We start from the raw sequence: 13,396 nt of genomic DNA on the forward strand, positions 1-13,396 counted from the left end.
TTCAATAATACTAATAACTATGTCTGCATAGAAATCTTATGGTCTGTAAATAATCTACAGCATGGTGACTATTAAATTTGTTAAAGACAAAGTTTTTGAATATTGTCATGTGTACATTATAATTCGTAACATTAATCCCTCCGTTTGGCGTAACATGATATTAACGAGTACTTAGGGCTAGATTTATCAAGCCCCTACGGCTGCAAGTTCTCACAAGAACTTGCTTGCCGTAATTTATCAAGCAGCGGTCACCAGACCGCTGCTTCCCTAAGCTCTTCGCCACCTAAATTCAATCTCCGCGGTCGAGTCCGACCAAGGTGATTGACAACTCCTGCCCGCGCGTGATTGGCTGTGCGCGGGCAGGGGGCAGGATTGCACGCCAGCGCAAAATTGTGCTCGTGTGCAATGTTGATTACCTGCGGGTAATTTCGCCCCGCCACAGGCGAGCTGAGGTGTACAGGGGCGCTTATACGTGCCCCTGTACGCCTCAGCTTTGATAAATCTAGCCCATAATATCATTTCATCAATCTTTTGTTTTGATTGAGAGATGGGACAAGATATTGAAGATTTAAACTTCTAATTTTTAGTTTCGAGACAATGAGTATTTTTATACTATTTCAGGTACTTTTGCATCTTAATAAGAATTTTGGTTGTAATAAATTTGTATATATTGATATTCTTTGCTGAAAAGCATATCTAGATATTCTCAGTAGCTGCTGATTGGTTGCTGCACATAGAAGTCTCATGTGATTGGCTCACCCATGTGCATTACTTTTTCTTCAAATAAGGATATCTAAGAAATTAAGCAAAATAAATAATAGAAGTAAATTGTAATGTTGTTTACATTTGTATTCTCTATCTGAATAATGAAAAAGATTTTATGTTTAGTGGCCCTTTAATATTCTAACATCAATCTACTACCACTTACTGTTGCAAGATCACTTTCAAATTCTGATTCTTTGTATTTGAACATTTCAATAAAGTTATTCAAATTAAAAAATATTAAAATGTACATTGCACAAAAGAAAACAACATAAATGTTGTTGGCTATTTCTTTCATGTAATTAGCAAGAGTCCATGAGCTAGTGACGTATGGGATATACATTCCTACCAGGAGGGGCAAAGTTTCCCAAACCTCAAAATGCCTATAAATACACCCCTCACCACACCCACAATTCAGTTTTACAAACTTTGCCTCCGATGGAGGTGGTGAAGTAAGTTTGTGCTAGATTCTACGTTGATATGCGCTCCGCAGCAAGTTGGAGCCCGGTTTTCCTCTCAGCGTGCAGTGAATGTCAGAGGGATGTGAGGAGAGTATTGCCTATTTGAATGCAGTGATCTCCTTCTACGGGGTCTATTTCATAGGTTCTCTGTTATCGGTCGTAGAGATTCATCTCTTACCTCCCTTTTCAGATCGATGATATACTCTTATATATACCATTACCTCTGCTGATTCTCGTTTCAGTACTGGTTTGGCTTTCTACAAACATGTAGATGAGTGTCCTGGGGTAAGTAAATCTTATTTTCTGTGACACTCTAAGCTATGGTTGGGCACTTTGTTTATAAAGTTCTAAATATATGTATTCAAACATTTATTTGCCTTGACTCAGAATGTTCAACTTTCCTTATTTTTCAGACAGTCAGTTTCATATTTGGGATAATGCATTTGATTTAATCATTTTTTCTTACCTTAAAAAATTTGACTATTTTCCCTGTGGGCTGTTAGGCTCGCGGGGGCTGAAAATGCTTAATTTTATTGCGTCATTCTTGGCGCGGACTTTTTTGGCGCAAAAATTCTTTTCCGTTTCCGGCGTCATACGTGTCGCTGGAAGTTGCGTCATTTTTTGACGTTATTTTGCGCCAAAAATTTCGGCGTTCCGGATGTGGCGTCATTTTTGGCGCCAAAAAGCATTTAGGCGCCAAATAATGTGGGCGTCTTATTTGGCGCTAAAAAATATGGGCGTCGCTTTTGTCTCCACATTATTTAAGTCTCATTTTTCATTGCTTCTGGTTGCTAGAAGCTTGTTCTTTGGCATTTTTTCCCATTCCTGAAACTGTCATTTAAGGAATTTGATCAATTTTGCTTTATATGTTGTTTTTTCTCTTACATATTGCAAGATGTCTCACGTTGCATCTGAGTCAGAAGATACTACAGGAAAATCGCTGTCTAGTGCTGGATCTACCAAAGCTAAGTGTATCTGCTGTAAACTTTTGGTAGCTATTCCTCCAGCTGTTGTTTGTATTGATTGTCATGACAAACTTGTTAATGCAGATAATATTTCCTTTAGTAAAGTACCATTGCCCGTTGCAGTTCCTTCAACATCTAAGGTGCAGAATGTTCCTGATAACATAAGAGATTTTATTTCTGAATCCATAAAGAAGGCTATGTCTGTTATTTCTCCTTCTAGTAAACGTAAAAAATCTTTTAAAACTTCTCTCCCTACAGATGAATTTTTAAATGAACATCATCATTCTGATTCTGATGACTCTTCTGGTTCAGAGGATTCTGTCTCAGAGGTTGATGCTGATAAATCTTCATATTTATTTAAAATGGAATTTATTCGTTCTTTACTTAAAGAAGTTCTAATTGCTTTAGAAATAGAGGATTCTGGTCCTCTTGATACTAATTCTAAACGTTTGGATAAGGTATTTAAATCTCCTGTGGTTATTCCAGAAGTTTTTCCTGTTCCTAATGCTATTTCTGCAGTAATTTCCAAAGAATGGGATAAATTGGGTAATTCATTTACTCCTTCTAAACGTTTTAAGCAATTATATCCTGTGCCGTCTGACAGATTAGAATTTTGGGACAAAATCCCTAAAGTTGATGGGGCTATTTCTACCCTTGCTAAACGTACTACTATTCCTACGTCAGATGGTACTTCGTTTAAGGATCCTTTAGATAGGAAAATTGAATCCTTTCTAAGAAAAGCTTATCTGTGTTCAGGTAATCTTCTTAGACCTGCTATATATTTGGCTGATGTTGCTGCAGCTTCAACTTTTTGGTTGGAAACCTTAGCGCAACAAGTAACACATCATGATTCTCATGATATTATTATTCTTCTTCAGCATGCTAATAATTTTATCTGTGATGCCATTTTTGATATTATCAGAGTTGATGTCAGGTTTATGTCTCTAGCTATTTTAGCTCGAAGAGCTTTATGGCTTAAAACTTGGAATGCTGATATGGCTTCTAAATCAACTCTACTTTCCATTTCTTTCCAGGGTAACAAATTATTTGGTTCTCAGTTGGATTCTATTATTTCAACTGTTACTGGTGGGAAAGGAACTTTTTTACCACAGGATAAAAAATCTAAGGGTAAAAACAGAGCTAATAATCGTTTTCGTTCCTTTCGTTTCAACAAAGAACAAAAACCTGATCCTTCATCCTCAGGAGCAGTTTCAGTTTGGAAACCATCTCCAATCTGGAATAAATCCAAGCCAGCCAGAAAGGCAAAGCCTGCTTCTAAGTCCACATGAAGGTGCGGCCCTCATTCCAGCTCAGCTGGTAGGGGGCAGGTTACGATTTTTCAAAGAAATTTGGATCAATTCTGTTCACAATCTTTGGATTCAGAACATTGTTTCAGAAGGGTACAGAATTGGTTTCAAGATGAGACCTCCTGCAAAGAGATTTTTTCTTTCCCGTGTCCCAGTAAATCCAGTAAAAGCTCAAGCATTTCTGAATTGTGTTTCAGATCTAGAGTTGACTGGAGTAATTATGCCAGTTCCAGTTCAGGAACAGGGGATGGGGTTTTATTCAAATCTCTTCATTGTACCAAAGAAGGAGAATTCCTTCAGACCAGTTCTGGATCTAAAAATATTGAATCGTTATGTAAGGATACCAACGTTCAAGATGGTAACTGTAAGGACTATCTTGCCTTTTGTTCAGCAAGGGCATTATATGTCCACAATAGATTTACAGGATGCATATCTGCATATTCCGATTCATCCGGATCATTATCGGTTCCTGAGATTCTCTTTTCTGGACAAGCATTACCAGTTTGTGGCTCTGCCGTTTGGCCTTGCTACAGATCCAAGAATTTTTACAAAGGTTCTCGGTGCCCTTCTGTCTGTAATCAGAGAACAGGGTATTGTGGTATTTCCTTATTTGGACGATATCTTGGTACTTGCTCAGTCTTTACATTTAGCAGAATTTCATACGAATCGACTTGTGTTGTTTCTTCAAGATCATGGTTGGAGGATCAATTTACCAAAAAGTTCATTGATTCCTCAGACAAGGGTAACCTTTCTGGGTTTCCAAATAGATTCAGTGTCCATGACTCTGTCTTTAACAGACAAGAGGCGTCTAAAACTGATGGCAGCTTGTCGAAACCTTCAGTCACAATCATTCCCTTCGGTAGCCTTATGCATGGAAATTCTAGGTCTTATGACTGCTGCATCGGACGCGATCCCCTTTGCTCGTTTTCACATGCGACCTCTTCAGCTTTGTATGCTGAATCAATGGTGCAAGGATTACACAAAGATATCTCAATTAATATCTTTAAAACCGATTGTTCGACACTCTCTAACGTGGTGGACAGATCACCATTGTTTAATTCAGGGGGCTTCTTTTGTGCTTCCGACCTGGACTGTAATTTCAACAGATGCAAGTCTCACAGGTTGGGGAGCTGTGTGGGGATCTCTGACGGCACAAGGAGTTTGGGAATCTCAGGAGGTGAGATTACCGATCAATATTTTGGAACTCTGTGCAATTTTCAGAGCTCTTCAGTTTTGGCCTCTTCTGAAGAGAGAATCGTTCATTTGTTTTCAGACAGACAATGTCACAACTGTGGCATACATCAATCATCAAGGAGGAACTCACAGTCCTCTGGCTATGAAAGAAGTATCTCGAATTTTGGTTTGGGCGGAATCCAGCTCCTGTCTAATCTCTGCGGTTCATATCCCAGGTGTAGACAATTGGGAAGCGGATTATCTCAGTCGCCAAACGTTGCATCCGGGCGAATGGTCTCTTCACCCAGAGGTATTTCTTCAGATCGTTCAAATGTGGGAACTTCCAGAAATAGATTTGATGGCGTCCCATCTAAACAAGAAACTTCCCAGGTATCTGTCCAGATCCCGGGATCCTCAGGCGGAGGCAGTGGATGCATTATCACTTCCTTGGAAGTATCATCCTGCCTATATCTTTCCGCCTCTAGTTCTTCTTCCAAGAGTAATCTCCAAGATTCTGAAGGAATGCTCGTTTGTTCTGCTGGTAGCTCCGGCATGGCCTCACAGGTTTTGGTATGCGGATCTTGTCCGGATGGCCTCTTGCCAACCGTGGACTCTTCCGTTAAGACCAGACCTTCTGTCACAAGGTCCTTTTTTCCATCAGGATCTGAAATCCTTAAATTTAAAGGTATGGAGATTGAACGCTTGATTCTTCGTCAAAGAGGTTTCTCTGACGATGTGATTAATACTATGTTACAGGCTCGTAAATCTGTATCTAGAGAGATATATTATAGAGTCTGGAAGACTTATATTTCTTGGTGTATTTCTCATCATTTTTCTTGGCATTCTTTTAGAATTCCGAGAATTTTACAGTTTCTTCAGGATGGTTTAGATAAAGGTTTGTCCGCAAGTTCCTTGAAAGGACAAATCTCTGCTCTTTCTGTTCTTTTTCACAGAAAGATTGCTATTCTTCCTGATATTCATTGTTTTGTACAAGCTTTGGTTCGTATAAAACCTGTCATTAAGTCAATTTCTCCTCCTTGGAGTTTGAATTTGGTTCTGGGGGCTCTTCAAGCTCCTCCGTTTGAACCTATGCATTCATTGGACATTAAATTACTTTCTTGGAAAGTTTTGTTCCTTTTGGCCATCTCTTCTGCCAGAAGAGTTTCTGAATTATCTGCTCTTTCTTGTGAGTCTCCTTTTCTGATTTTTCATCAGGATAAGGCGGTGTTGCGAACTTCTTTTGAATTTTTACCTAAAGTTGTGAATTCCAACAACATTAGTAGAGAAATTGTGGTTCCTTCATTATGTCCTAATCCTAAGAATTCTAAGGAGAAATCATTGCATTCTTTGGATGTTGTTAGAGCTTTGAAATATTATGTTGAAGCTACTAAATCTTTCAGAAAGACTTCTAGTCTATTTGTTATCTTTTCCGGTTCTAGAAAAGGCCAGAAAGCTTCTGCCATTTCTTTGGCATCTTGGTTGAAATCTTTAATTCATCTTGCCTATGTTGAGTCGGGTAAAACTCTGCCTCAGAGAATTACAGCTCATTCTACTAGGTCAGTTTCTACTTCCTGGGCGTTTAGGAATGAAGCTTCGGTTGATCAGATTTGCAAAGCAGCAACTTGGTCCTCTTTGCATACTTTTACTAAATTCTAGCATTTTGATGTATTTTCTTCTTCTGAAGCAGTTTTTGGTAGAAAAGTACTTCAGGCAGCGGTTTCAGTTTGAATCTTCTGCTTATGTTTTTCGTTAAACTTTATTTTGGGTGTGGATTATTTTCAGCAGGAATTGGCTGTCTTTATTTTATCCCTCCCTCTCTAGTGACTCTTGTGTGGAAAGATCCACATCTTGGGTAATCATTATCCCATACGTCACTAGCTCATGGACTCTTGCTAATTACATGAAAGAAAACATAATTTATGTAAGAACTTACCTGATAAATTCATTTCTTTCATATTAGCAAGAGTCCATGAGGCCCGCCCTTTTTTTGTGGTGGTTATGATTTTGTATAAAGCACAATTATTCCAATTCCTTATTTTATATGCTTTTCGCACTTTTTTATCACCCCACTTCTTGGCTATTCGTTAAACTGAATTGTGGGTGTGGTGAGGGGTGTATTTATAGGCATTTTGAGGTTTGGGAAACTTTGCCCCTCCTGGTAGGAATGTATATCCCATACGTCACTAGCTCATGGACTCTTGCTAATATGAAAGAAATGAATTTATCAGGTAAGTTCTTACATAAATTATGTTTTTCCTTCCTCTTTGAGACAAAAACAACAGTCTGTCTTTGTATGAGACCTTTTAGTAAGCCTCAGCATTTAAAGGACCAGTAAATAGAGTATATTTGCATAATCAACAGATGCATAATACAAAGACAATAGCACTTAGTCTGAACTTCAAATAAGTAGTAGATTATTTTCTGACAAATTTCAAAGTTATGTCTATTTCCTCTCCCCCGTATCATATGACAGCGATCAGCCAATCACAAATGCATATACGTATATTCTGTGAATTCTTGCACATGCTCAGTAGAAGCTGGTGACTCAAAAAGTGTAAATATAAAAAGACGGTGCACATTTTGTTAATGGAAGTAAATTGGAAAGTTGTTTAAAATTGCATGCTCTATCTGAGTCATGAAAGTTTAATTTTGACTTGAGTGTCCCTTTAACTATCTTGACATCTTTTTCAGGATTCGGGAGATGTGGTTTACACCTTAGATATACCCTTCCATGGAAAGACTTTCATTCTGAAGGTAAAAAGAGGCTTATTTGGCTACTCTTTCAGGTGGATGGGGATGAAGGCAGCGGGTGATATGGGGTTGTGACATTATGAATTGGGCTAATAGGACATGTGAGCGTGCAGGGCCTTGCATGTAATATGTTTTTTTAATGCTCCCCAGACCCTCATACAGTGTCCTGCTGAAATCGTATACCAAGAAGTTATTCTCCAGCCTGAGAAGATGGTCTTATGGAACAGGACAATAGCTCTATGTCAGGTCAGCTGCCATCATCCTGTGATAACTAACTACTGGTGCAAACTGTTCAGCATCTGTTTTATTACGCTCTATAAATATGGCATCTTTGTGAACTGTCAGCAGTCTCAGTGACTGGCAATTTCAACCTATTAAAATGTTGCTTCCTGCTTTAGTACAGTCTTGTAATGCAGCCATAGCACAATAGCATATGGGTCAAATGTTCTTATCATATCAATCTAAAAAAATACATATTAGTGTGAGGATTAAGCTGAAGCAAGGAATACATGCAACAAATGTCACTGTTTATGTCCCCATTTGATGGTTTTATTATTTGCATTGTTAACATTTCAAAGCCACATTTTTGTAGCTCGTGTTTTAAGGGTCAGTGATCTGCAGCATTCCAGCAGTAAAATGGTTTACTTGTAGAGCTCTTAAAATGCTTAGAATGCAGCTGCCATACTATCTGCCACCTCCAGGTGGAGCCTACAGAGAACTTTTCAGTAAAAAGCACTAGACATAGACGTACCCTATTTGTATAATATAAATGTGCAACCTGTTTTGTACCTGTGTACAGGATGACCTCATGTTTTGTACTATTGACCTGTGAACCCATACATTTAATTGCAGAAAATCTGTCACACTGATCCTGCAGCAGGTGTAAACATTAGATCTTTGCCGAATTAAATCTGAAAATGTATAAAGTAAAGATATTTATCTATATTGTTAAGAGCAATTAATAATACAGTCTGAATGCTGGTAGGTCTATGTGTTTTGTACACAGTGGATTGCAAGTGTTTCTAGTGCCAGATGAGCTGTAAAAGAAATACAATACAGTGTTAAAGGGGACAGCCTACAATAGAATCGTTATTGTTTTAAAAGATAGATAATCGCTTTATTACCCATTCCCCAGTTTTGCATAACCAACACAGTTATATTAATATACTTTTTACCTCTGTGATTACCTTGTATCTAGGAACCTTCTTCCAGCCCCCTGATCACATGACTGTGACTGTTTATTATCAATTGTCTTGCAGTTAGCATTGTGTTGTGCTAGATCTTAAATACCCCCCTGTGCCTGAACACAGTGTTATCTATATGGCCCACGTGTACTTTGTCTCTTTGTGTTGAAAAGAGATTTAAAAATCCTGTGATAAGAGGCAGCCCTCAAAGGCTTAGAAATTAGCATATGAGCCTACCTAGGTTTAGTTTAAACTAAGAATACCAAGAGAAAAAAGTAAATTTGATGATAAAAGTAAATTGAAAAGTTGATTAAAATTACAAGTCCTATCTGAATAATGAAAGTTTAATTTATACTAGACTGTCCCTTTAAGTTCCATTTCTGAAAATATATTTTTAATTTTGATAATGATACGAACTGGAAATTTATTTATACCCATTGCTCACAGGCTGATGAGAACAAAAACGCTCTACAAAATGTATGCTTACGTTTAGGGCAAGCCGCCCCATAAACATGACAGAAAAGTTTGTTTTTATTAATCATAGGAACATCTGTTTAAAAAAAAAAAATCAAATGTATTTTAAAATGTTGTCTTTTAGACTTCATCAGCAATTGCGCGTCTGTAAAAAAATTGTTTATAAAGAAGATTTCCTGTTGCAACCCTACCTATGTGTGTTTATGAAATCTTAACTGTTATACAGTTTTGCATTTTAAATTAGCATAAAAATCTGCTGCTTAAGAAAGTGTATTGGAGTTTGTTTAAAATCACATCCCTGTAGTCTAACAACTATGTGTGCTGTTGCTTTGTTTATTGATATGGTTTGTTTGATTAGATATGGCCAATTCCCAAATGACTCTAAATTTATGTATTTTTTTTTTTTTTTTTAGATATTGTACATTTTACAGCTTTGATACGGCTTCACATTTTTCATATATTGAATATCAAACTGAACATTTTTAATATTGACTATGTAATTAAAAAAGGAAAACTATTTTTTTTCATTATTATTTTAATTATGATACTCCACGAGTGTCAAGTGCATCTTTCATTTTTCAAATGCTTCTTTATTATTTATTCTAACTACTTCTGCTGTAAAATACCTCTTATTAAATTAGTCATGTTCCACTCCCCTGAGGAAAGCTGAATTGCATATATTGTCAGAATTGATAGGCACGTTGACTCGTCTTAGTTTTGAGCTAGACCTCGGACCAAACCTTTCCCGGTATCTGTCTGCTGTTGGAGTGGCAATGCTCCCTAAGACACCAGCCACGCGCTGCTTGTGGTCAGGACCGGGAAGCCGTCAAGAGCCGAAGGAGGCTCACTAGCCAGAGCTACAACCATTTATATTAACAAAAGTACTAATATCTTTTTTTAGTCAAAGTTTGTATTGTGCACAACAGGGCTCACTGAGCATTGTGTTAAGTAATTGTAATTCCTGGTCAATTTAATCTTCATCCAAATTATACTTTTTTTAAAGTCTCTAATTTCACGATCCAATGAATGTCAAGATCACTTTGTGAAGAACATATTAGGGCTAATAAAATGGTCTTAGAAACAAAAGCTGTCCAGGCACAAATACAAGCTATATAGATAAGTCAATCAATGTAAAGTATGCTGAGGCTTTTTTGGGTATCTGCAGTTCAAATCGTTTGTGCTGGTAACATCATTGTACTGCATCATTAAATCTGTTTGAAATTCATTCATACGCATCTTTGAGGTCTTACTGTTGATTCTTATTGTATCTCTCTAACACAGAATATTGTCTTCAATATGATCCTCACAGGTCCTACAGAGAGTTGATGACAACACACTGGTATCTTATGATGTGTCTGCGGGAGCTGCAGGAGGTGTGGTGTCTCCAAGGTAAGAGACTATTCTCACAGTATCTGCTCCTTACTACAGATTGGTTTGTTTTTCATGTGCAGATCCTAACTGATCTCTGCTTTGCTCACCAGAGATTTTGTAAATGTTCGACGAATTGAGAGAAGAAAAGACCGATACATTTCTGTTGGTATCGCAACTACACACAGTGCACGGCCCCCACTCACAAAATATGTTCGGTAAGAAAGCTGATCTTGGTCTGTAAGCAGGAAAAGTGGTGATCTTTGTGTACAGCTGTGACTGTTTTGTTATCTTCTAGTATACCAGCATATTTCTTGGGATTTCTGTGAATTTAAAGGGACAGTCTACACCAGAATTTTTATTGTTTTAAAAGATAGATAATCCCTTTATTACCCATTCCCCAGTTTTGCATAACCAACACAGTTATAATAATATACTTTTAACCTCTGTGATTACCTTGTATCTAAGCCTCTGCAAACTGCCCCTTTATTTCAGTTCTTTTGACAGACTTGCAGTCTAGCCAATCAGTGCCTGCTCCCAGATAACTTCACGTGCACAAGCACAGTGTTATCTATATGAAAAACGTGAACTAACACCCTCTAGTGGTGAAAAACTGTTAAAATGCAATCTGAAAAGAGGTGGCCTTCAAGGTCTAAGAAATTAGCATAGGTTAAGCTTTCAACTAAGAATACCAAGAGAACAAAGCAAAATTGGTGATAAAAGTAAATTGGAAGATTGTTTAAAATTACATGCTCTATCTGAATCATGAAAGTTTATTTTGGCCTAGACTGTCCCTTTAAGTTTTGACTTTAATTACCTTTAGGGTCATGTGTACCTGGACATAGTTAATTTAATAATTATATCTGATTTTGTCTCTACAGGGGAGAAAATGGCCCAGGAGGGTTTATAGTTCTAAAATCTTCCAGGAATCCTTCTGTCTGCACTTTTATCTGGATCCTCAACACAGACCTCAAGGTAGGTGGTTGTATAATCCGATAATAGGAGTTTTGGTGCAGGATGCAATTACTTTGTTTGTAGCTTGTGGATACAAATGAATGGATGGATACTTAGTTTCATTTACTCACCAGTTTTGTCCTCTCTTTAGGGTCGGGTACCTCGCTATCTCGTTCACCAGAGCCTAGCAGCCACCATGTTTGAATTCTGCAGCCACCTACGCAAGAGGGTCTGGGATGTCCATGGTGGAACTGCATGAATGCCTTGTTTCTTTGTGTTCCATGCTACAGAGCTGGCTATCTGCAGCATGCCATGCTACAGCTTTTGCACTGACAAGAAACCAACAGACAAGGGCTACATTTCAACCTCAAGTAACTCAAGGTTAACAGGACCACTCACTCTTCCCAAACCACCTGGAACATAAAAGATGCTTGCAGGCTCTAATATCCATTTGTATCCCTTATTTCAGGGAAGGTATTTGTCCCTTATGCCAAACTGGAGATGAGTGGATCACTTATATCTTAGGTTATTTCATGAAATCGTTTGGCACAGACGCTTCCGACACAGAAGAGGAAAACCTAACATTAGAGATCTAGGATGCAGTGATAGTTACAACCTAATCAAACTTTTTACTGACCAATGGTGCTTTTGCAGGTTAAAGTGGGTTAACCCCATGCTGGCCATGGTTGATTGGAAGAAACACCCTAAAATCAGAGGTGAGGGGTTTAATAATAGAAGATTGACTCAAAGAGCAGAAAGTTTTGTTTTTCCCCTACGGAGCTGTGGATGGATGAGGTAAAGAGGGGTTCAGCACATAATTTTGAAGACTGTTCACGGATATCTTTTTTTTTTTTTATAACTGCATTTTATTATTTTAGTGAAAAATAACGCAATGCACCTCAATTTCTTGGGATGTTCACAACCTTAAGACTACTGGATTTCACATTTTGTTTTATTCAAGAGGCCTCTTTTTAACCAATTCAGTCTACTCTGCTCAGTTTTGAACCCTTCTAGCCCTGAATTTAACATTTTCTTTTATTGGACAGTGGTTAGCCTAAGGAACTTTCCAATTATTTATTAACCACTACCCGGTCTGACATACATGCTCAGCCCTAGATGCAAATGTATTAACCCTTCTGGCTAATGGTAAGGAGGATATGATGGTATGAATGACTTTTCTTTTTTTCCCAGTTTCATTTAATTTTCATATGTTTTTGCTATTTTTTTTTCTTTTCTAATAGACAATGTAAAACGAAAAAACTTGACCTTTAAATAAATAAGAAATTAAATCTCTATCTGCGGTTTATACTTTTGTTCATTACATGGTATGAAATTGTTGATAACTATTACAGGGGTAAAAAATGTTGCACTTTATTCTACAGTCTCCACCTTTTGTACAATTATTTTCATGGTAAAGAAGAGATTCCACTTTATATTGTATTCTTTATAGATTAAAGGACCAGTAAATACAGTAGCTTTGCACAATCAACAAATGCATGATAAAAAGACAAGGTAATAGCACTTAGTAGTTGATTTATCAACCCCTTTGCCCATCTACGGCTGCAGGTTCTCACAAGAGAACCTGCAGTCCGTATTTAAAGGGACAGTCTAGTCCAAAATAAACTTTCATGATTCAGATAGAGCATGTAATTTTAAACAATCTTCCAATTTACTTTTATCACTAATTTTGCTTTGTTCAGATAGAAAATACAATTTAAAACAATTTTCCTATTTATTATTTCTAAGCCCTTGAAGGCCGCCTCTTCTCTCAGGGCATTTTGCCAGTTTTTCACCACTAGAGGGTGTTAGTTCATGTGTGTCATTTAGATAACACTGTGCTCACGCACGTGGAGTTCCATTGAGCCAGCTCTGATTGGCTAAGATGGATGTCTGTCAAAAGAACTGAAATAAGGGGGCAGTTTGCAGAGGCTTAGCTACAAGGTAATCACAGAGGTAAAAAGTGTATTTATATAACTGTTGGTTATGCAAAACTAGGG

General features: G+C 37.6%; 1 protein-coding gene across 1 annotated transcript in view; it reads left to right on the top strand.

Annotated features, from left to right (window-relative positions):
* Window positions 1-12,692, top strand: part of STARD3 (StAR related lipid transfer domain containing 3) — a 114,462-nt gene extending 101,770 nt beyond the window's left edge. Inside the window, exons 9-14 of the mRNA XM_053698018.1 lie at window positions 7,360-7,422; window positions 7,570-7,665; window positions 10,387-10,466; window positions 10,559-10,663; window positions 11,327-11,420; window positions 11,551-12,692. Of these exons, the coding sequence (XP_053553993.1) occupies window positions 7,360-7,422; window positions 7,570-7,665; window positions 10,387-10,466; window positions 10,559-10,663; window positions 11,327-11,420; window positions 11,551-11,658 (546 nt within the window). The 3' untranslated portion in view covers window positions 11,659-12,692. The remainder of the gene's footprint in view (window positions 1-7,359; window positions 7,423-7,569; window positions 7,666-10,386; window positions 10,467-10,558; window positions 10,664-11,326; window positions 11,421-11,550) is intronic.
* Window positions 12,693-13,396: the final 704 nt, after the last annotated feature.

The sequence above is a fragment of the Bombina bombina genome, chromosome 1 (genome assembly GCF_027579735.1).
Source record: "Bombina bombina isolate aBomBom1 chromosome 1, aBomBom1.pri, whole genome shotgun sequence".
NCBI lineage: Eukaryota > Metazoa > Chordata > Amphibia > Anura > Bombinatoridae > Bombina > Bombina bombina.